The sequence below is a fragment of the Falco cherrug genome, chromosome 1 (assembly GCF_023634085.1).
Source record: "Falco cherrug isolate bFalChe1 chromosome 1, bFalChe1.pri, whole genome shotgun sequence".
Taxonomy (NCBI): Eukaryota; Metazoa; Chordata; class Aves; order Falconiformes; family Falconidae; genus Falco; species Falco cherrug.
The window spans coordinates 23,605,994-23,613,548 of record NC_073697.1 but is presented as its reverse complement, the minus strand read 5'-3'; the positions used below and the strand labels follow the sequence as shown (position 1 = coordinate 23,613,548).

At 44.4% G+C, this 7,555-nt stretch overlaps 1 protein-coding gene across 1 annotated transcript; it reads right to left on the bottom strand.

Annotated features, from left to right (window-relative positions):
• Positions 1-1,586: 1,586 nt before the first annotated feature.
• On the bottom strand, positions 1,587-6,614 carry TIFA (TRAF interacting protein with forkhead associated domain). The gene is made up of 2 exons (XM_055701380.1): positions 6,441-6,614; positions 1,587-2,841 (listed from the first exon to the last, which is right to left on the bottom strand). Exon 2 carries the CDS (start codon positions 2,819-2,821, stop codon positions 2,261-2,263), a length of 561 nt encoding a protein of 186 aa, XP_055557355.1. The 5' UTR covers positions 2,822-2,841; positions 6,441-6,614; the 3' UTR covers positions 1,587-2,260.
• Positions 6,615-7,555: the final 941 nt, after the last annotated feature.

Below are 7,555 nucleotides of genomic sequence, written 5' to 3'. Positions count from 1 at the left end.
CTGCTAGTCAAGTCAACACAGCAATAGGATCCTCCTAGGAGGGGATTAATTTTTTAATGTGTTTTGGGGTTGATTCTTACCCCAGGTAAATACAGTTGGAGAAATGATTAGTGTTTGGAAGTGATTAAATTGCTGGGGTTTTTTACATTCCCAAGATTTTCTCCTGGTTCCTGGAGATGTGCCCAAGGAATGCTGTGCTCTGGATCTGTGGATATTTGTAGGGCCCTGCTGTACAGAATGAATAAAAAATCTGCTGAGATACAGCACTCGGCTCTGCAGACCAGACTGAAGACTTTTCTCTGGTAAGTGTTGTTTGTAGGTGCTTCCGTTTATATATTGCGCTTGAAAATCTGAGACGGGGGTTGTCACTTTTTCTTTAGAAAATATCCCAGGAAGTGTAAGCAATTAATAGGATCAGTGCCATAGGTTAATGCCCTACATGATGGAGCCAGTGAATAGAAATTGGGTAACAACGATATTTCTTAGTGGTAGTAATAGTAACCTGGTTTTTAAGCCCGAAGCAGTACAAAACAAGAACTTGTATGTAATCGGCAGGAAGAGAACTGTTTACTGGGAATGCAAAACTAATGCTCCCTCCTCCCTCACACAAAAGCCAAATTGGCGAATGTAAGAAATCCCATGCATTTTATATGAGAGACTGATTGCACGTAAAAGCTTTTATATGTAAGAGCTTGTTTCAGGTTATATTGGCATCTTGCTCTCTTATTCAAGACAGCTTGTATTTGCAGGCATGGCCACGCTGTCTAATTAAAGAGTAGGAAGACTTGGGTCAAGAGCCTATAAAAGCTGAGCAGCCAACAACTATTGGAAAGCTGCAACCAGTAGCCCTGTGTCCAATGACGCAGTGATACCTGTTCAGGTTGGTTTTGTTAAGCTGAGGTGCTGGGTGTGTGCCAGAGGCACTTGTGCCAAGATGGTGACTGAACTGTATGTCTAGGCCAAAGACTGTAAAAGTACCAGCGCCTAGCTCAAAGAGTAGAAAACATGGGAACAAAGTATTTTTGGCAAGGATGAGATGAATAAACGAATAAAATTCTATATAAGCCTGTGTCTGATTTTCTTGGCCTCTCTGTAATTTTCCCTTGCTTGTGATTGTTTGCCTTAATCTCAGGTTACGTTGTGTAATTCCGCTGTTCTCCCCTCAGTTACAATTCTGGTTTTCTTGTAATGATTAATGCTGAAATGCATCCTTAATGTTTAAGGATGGTAAGATGGGTAACTTAGGTATGCTCTGTTCTGATTCTTTCCAGTGTGTCTTTCAAGCAAACTAAAATACTTGGGTTTTTGTGAAGTATCAATGAAAAATGAGCCCCTAGCAAAGAAAAACTTAATTGAAACAATCTGAGAAATACTTGAATGCAAACAAAACTATAAGAGAACTTGGGATGGGGGGTAGAGGTAGAAAAGTTGCTGAAAGTATTTTAGCCAACTCTTATCTTGGAGCAATACTGCTTTTAGAAAGAAATTTTCACTGGCAGTATTCTGGGCTTATCTGGATTGTCCTGGAAATAATTTTATTCACCATTAAGTGCTTTTAGACTGCAGTTGTAGAAGACAGCAAATCCTTATGAGGTAACCAAATGCTTTTATTACAAAATTTATCTGGATTTTTACATACAGTGATCACTGATACTCCATATTTATTTACATTCACAAGCAAAAGGAGTTAATTGAAAAAAATTGTTTTAAAAATAGAAGAAAAATCTCACTGCAAAGTTAAAAATTAACTTTAAAGGACTATGCTAAGTATTTCTAAGCTGCAAAATCTGGGAAGTTATAACCTAGGCTTGAAAACATTTTGCAATTTCACATCAAAAGCAAAGCACAAAGTATAACACATGCGGTGAGACTTTACATCCTTACTTAGCTAGTCAGAGCAGGGGCTCAAACACTGTTCTGTGTGCTCCATGTTAATGCCTGTTGAATATACCTTCAAGGCATGTGCTCAGAGTTCTTGAATCTGCTGCAATGGATTTGTGTGACCCTCTGTCTCCTACATGTTTGTGGCAAACAGTGGCAATCGGAGCACATGTGTCCTGGTGAAGATGGTGGCAGGAATCTGTTACTGTTGAATAAAGTATGTTCTGGTGTGCCTATTCTGAAAACAACAACAAGAAGACTGATGTGCAGCAGTGAGAACCATCAAGAACAGTGGACTGAGATGACAGCCTTCAATTTTGGAAGTTGTGCAGGTTTCAAATTATCAAAATCGGATCCGGCCTCCTCCTCCTCCTCCCCACTAGCATGACTCATTTTCATCAATCTCTATGGGGCTTTTGCCTTGGGAAGGAAACGAAGAAGAAATGCCATTCTCCTGTACAGGTTGCAGGGATGGCACACATCTTTCTTGTAAGATTGGCACTTCAGCCATGTGTAAGTGAGTCTCAAAATAATCCACGGACTCCCCTTCTTGAATCTCTGCTAAAATCTGGTAGTCCCCAAAACATATGATGCACTTGCATGGCAGGTCGATTTTGTTCAAGTAACCCAGTTCTGTTTGGTCCACAATCAGTTTTGTTTTCTTGCTCATGTTCTTTATCTCAAAACAAAGTTCTGAGCTGTTCAGTTTTCTGTAAAACTGCAGTGAAAACTGAATCCGAGAAACGCGAGTATCTATTAAATTATAACGGCAGATGCTAGAATCACGGCCAAACTTGGCCATTTCATCTGCCCTGACCTGTTCTCGTTTACGGAAATTCAAGCAACGAAACATCATCTTGTTGTCTTGGCAAGGATGGTAAAAGGTCATGTGGAGACACGTTACTGTTTCTTCAGTTTCAGCTTCTTCAAAAGAGCTCATGATGAAAGGCGTCCTTGGAACTACAAGAAAAAAAGTCAAATACTAGCATGAAATCACTGTAGTACCAAAAAACCTGGATCAGTGTAGCATTCAGTTACCTCATATACTATTGTATAGTGACCATATGTAATTTATAGCAAAATGGTTGACAGTAAATGTAATGAAATCACTGGAATGAAGAACCGGGAGTCAAAGCTACTTAGTCCAAGACAACCATCATTTTCCACCACTTCACCAGAGATTCCTTTGGTGACCACAGCTAAGTGACACATTGCTCTGTGCTGAACTCTTGCTGTCAGTCAATCTCGCATCTGTTGCAATGGCTGTGTTAGCACTTCAGAACTCTCGAAAACACCCTTGACTGTAAATTGCTGCCAGCTAGCTCTTCGTGAGAATCTTTCAGTTAAGACTTATCTTTGGAAGAAATATGTTACTTCACAGTGACAGTAAGATTTACTTTATGGACTTAAAATGGAGCATTAACTAGTATTATCTAGACCTGCATGTTCTGTTTTACAGTGTAGTCCTTTGACTAGAAGCTATCAGATAAATGACTGTAGGCAGTAATGGTTCAAATGTGTATCAAGCACTCTTTTGGCTCTTTAGTCAGAATTTGCCTCTTGTATGAAACAAAATACAGTTTTTTAGAAATGACTGATGTGACAGTACGTAAAAGGAATGCAAAAGCTGGAATATCAGTGATGCCTTGCAGAAGGATTTGTCACCAGCTCTAAGTATTTCCCCACTGCCTATTGGAACATCCCAGCTATCTGCTGCAGAAATACTTAACTAGGCACTAAAAATAACTTTTGTTGCATTTTGGGTTTTGGTGGTTTAAGCTTCTCACATGCAGCACAGAGATGCTTGCTTATGAACTTAAATTCTATTCCACAGTCTGAGTGACTGCAATGCATCCACATAAAACCTATGAGACACCTTAGGAAACACTCTGATCTCGTCCTCTATACAAGCAAGGCCAGTATTTTCCTGCATTGAAACTTAGTCTAAAGAAAGAAAAGGTTGGGTACTTAAAATAGGAACCAGAGAATGAGTTCTCCATTACTCAACAGAGAAACATGTGAGCAGCCATTTAACGGGGATCATACAGTGCAGATGTTTGTCATGTTTCTCCTAGATTGTAGTTAAATTTCCAACATGTCACATGCCACATGCCAATCGTGAGCTTTCTCACCAGCTCTGTTCAGTGAATGACACTGAAAAGCAGCTTACAATTTAATTTTTTTTATGGGTAGTTGAATCATCACTGCAGTTTTCTGACTCGTGGTGTTTTTTTAAGACTAAATTATACCACTGTGCATAAACTCCAAGCACAGTGAATGGTTGTATATCGGTGCATCACTCTCTGGGTGAAACCTCACAATTGTTTCCTTATACTTTCAACGTAATAACAGCACCAGTTCTGACGCAGTAGTTTAGCAAACTCAGCTTGCTTACTGGAGTAGGCTGTAACAGTGCTAAGCTTAGATGCTTCGAGAAATCAAAGAGCTTGCTTTAAAACAAACTAGAAAATATCATCTGTGCTTTTGACAGAAGTACAGAGAGACGCTCTGATGGCAGGCTATTCCTTTGCTATCTGTACGACAAGCTGCGGTGGCATTGGCATCCATCCCACCTCCTCCTAGTATGCCTCAGCTCTGGAGAGCTGGAAGCAGCTCTGTGAACAGGAATGTGGATGTCTCTTCCTGTGCTTAGTTCTGCCTGTTGCTCTTTTGCACTAGTAAGAGGATGTGAGATGTTACACAGGGTCATCTTTAGTTTAAGGGGAAAACCAAGTCATTTCACTTAGTTTGCAGATCTGCCTACAGAGAGAGTTTTCGGCCTCAAGACTTGGGCTGAATTTGGTACCAACTTAAAAGCATGTTCTGCTTCCATTAGTATCTTCCCTTAAATTGCTTTCTGAAGTGTATCAGGACGGGGCAAAACACAGGAATAGAAAGAAATATATTTTGAGAAAGCTGCAGCGTATACAGATGTATCAGATCAATGATAAAATGGTTTTAGTCACATGTTCATGAATTTTACAAATGGCTACGTGTATTAATTAGGGAAGGGGAAGAACGGCCACTAATTACTTAAGCAGTGCCCATGGAACCTGGATTTCAGCAGCTCTCACAGACCCTGCTGTCTATTCATGATCTGCTTGTGTGCCACCTCAGGCAGGCCCAACTTAGTAGCTGAGTCCTGCATTAAAGGATTATCAAGGTTAGACTGAACATAATTCCACATAAATACTGAAAGAGTTTCTGTTTACTAGATTATATTGGACAGGAGAAAAATTTCAGAGAACTCCAACTGCAGAAGGAAACTTCCTGCAGTTAAGTCCAGAATTCTGCAACTGTAAGGTAGCCCACTGCACTGCTATTGGCTGTTCGTTAATTTGCAAACAAATTGTGATCTTGCCTCTTTCCCTTCTCCCGACATTGTGTGCATCATTATCCCCATTTTTAGAGACAGGAGAATGACACAGAGCATTAAGAACAAGAAACAAGAACAAAGGACACACCAGAAGAAACACTTTCTAGTTGAGTGTTTAACAAGAGCTTAACTCAACCTACAGTGTATTGCTCAGAGCTCTCTGCCAATTTGCTTTTGCAGATCAAAATGCAAGTGTTCAACCTGTGTATTGGGAAAAAGAATAACATCTGTTTTTTTAACTTAACTTACATTCTAAAAATGACCATGAACTTTGAGGCAGAGGCAGTGCAGAATACAGTCCAGGTTCAGTGGGTGCTGCTGAAGCAACCAGCGGCTGTTTTTCCCCTTCTCTAATTAATAAATGTAGCCATGTGTAAAATAATTTTCAGGCACATTACACAAGGACAATTGTCCTTTTTGTCTCCCCAGATTGCCATGCTATGGTCACTAGCATATCTTTCGCCCTAAGCCAGCGATCATGCAGGAGGCTGGCAGACCCCTGCGTGCATCCCGAGGCAGCGTGTCCCAGGCGCGTCCTGACAGCTCTGGGCCTGGGAGTGCAACCTCTGCTTTGCTTAAAAACATCATCTTTGCTGGCATCACGTGAGAATATTCTAACGGGGCGTATTTAGGGTCTGGGGCACAAGGCTGATGGGCGGCTGGGGGGGGTCAGCCTGGAGAGGGGCTGGGGGGGCCTGACCGCTCCCCACAGCTGCCTGACAGGGGCTGTGAGGGGGGGTCGGTCTCTGCTCCCAGGGAACAAGCGACAGGACAAGAGGGAACGGCCCCAGGCTGCGCCAGGGCAGGTTTAGGCTGGATATCGGGAAAAATGTCTTCAGGGAAAGGGTGGCCCGGCACGGGCACAGGCTGCCCGGGGAGGGGGCGGCGTCACCACCCGGGGGGGTTTAACACACACACAGATGCGGCGCTTGGGGCCATGGTCAGCGGTGGCCTCGCTGGGCTTACAGCTCCTTCCCAACAGACATGACGCCGCGGTTCTAACTGTTGCCCACCCGTGGACACCCGGACTGGCCGGCGGGGCTCTGCGCCGCCGGCCGCAGCAGGGTCGGGGGCGGGAGCTCCCGAAAGCCCTCGCCGCCTCAGCCGCCGCCTAGCGAAGAAAGCCCGGTCCGCCCTGTGCCCGTACCCGCGGCGGCGGCCCTCGGCCCGGCCTCCCCCTCACCTGTCAGCAGGCGGGCGGGGGCGCCTCTGGCTGCCGTCCGTCCTGCGGGGCGCGGACCTCGGCGCCTGCCGGGGGTCCGCGGGGGCGGCCGCCTCACCGCCCGGTATGCGCCTCCTCACCGTCCGGTACCTCAGCGCGGCGGCGGGCGGGAAAGGCCCGGCGGGCGGGGCGGGGGCTGGCGCTGAGGGGAGGCGGGGGCTGCCGGGCGGCCGAAGGGTGAACTTGAGGTGTTTTTCTGCACGGTGTACCAGCTCTCCTTTTATTGTAGTGAGTAAACCGGGAAGAAATTAAAAAAAAAAAAAAGTAGGTGCAGCTCTGTCAGGGATTTTATGTGGGCATCTCAAGCGTCGTGCATGTAAGTGCCGTACCCAAACCAGCGATCATAGCCCTGTCAGGGACGGATCCAGACTGCAGGGTCAGTAGTTCACTGAAATCATTCCTGTTTCAGCCCCGCACCCGCAGCTTAACGCTTTGAAGAGTGAAATATAAGCAGCGTAGCAGGTGACTGACGATGTTCTTAAATCGAGTAGTTAAAAATGCTGGGTTATTCGCTTTAAGCAGCGGTAGTTCAGCTTCGTTGTGCTGCCTTTGGGGAAAAAACTAATCTTTCTTTGGCTGGTGATCTAAACTGGGCTGAAAACTTTCTATTTGCTAGAAACCCTGAGGCAGCCCTGCCATCTGGCCGGAAAAAAAGGAGTAATTCTCTCTCATCCAGCTGCATAATTTTTCTTATTAACCAAGGTTCCTCCCAAGCACAGGGCAAGAGGCAGGGTGCAGAAAAAACCTGTTCCACCTTGGCCTGAACCCTGCTCGGTGTTCTCCCTTACCTGGGTTTGTATAGCCTCGTGAGTAACGAGCTGCTGTGCCTCCCTGAGTCCTGTAGGTTTAATTGCTTTGGCACGGGCAGTGAGATACTCTGTTTGTTCATATAAACTTATTTTCATTTGTGGTTTCCTTTTATTTATTCAACAAACAGGTAAATTACTTGTGGGTTGATAAGTTCCTTTGTAGATCTTCAGAATACATTTGTATCTGTACACAGGCTAATATGTCTGCTGCGTGTGCTCTTTCCCCTCACATCAGAAAAAATAAAAAGGAGGTTAGACTGTGTTTTG

What these genes read in the sequence shown, in the direction of transcription:
- TIFA (XM_055701380.1), bottom strand. Translation starts at nt 2,821, where the DNA reads ATGAGCTCTTTTGAAGAAGCTGAAACTGAAGAAACAGTAACGTGTCTC.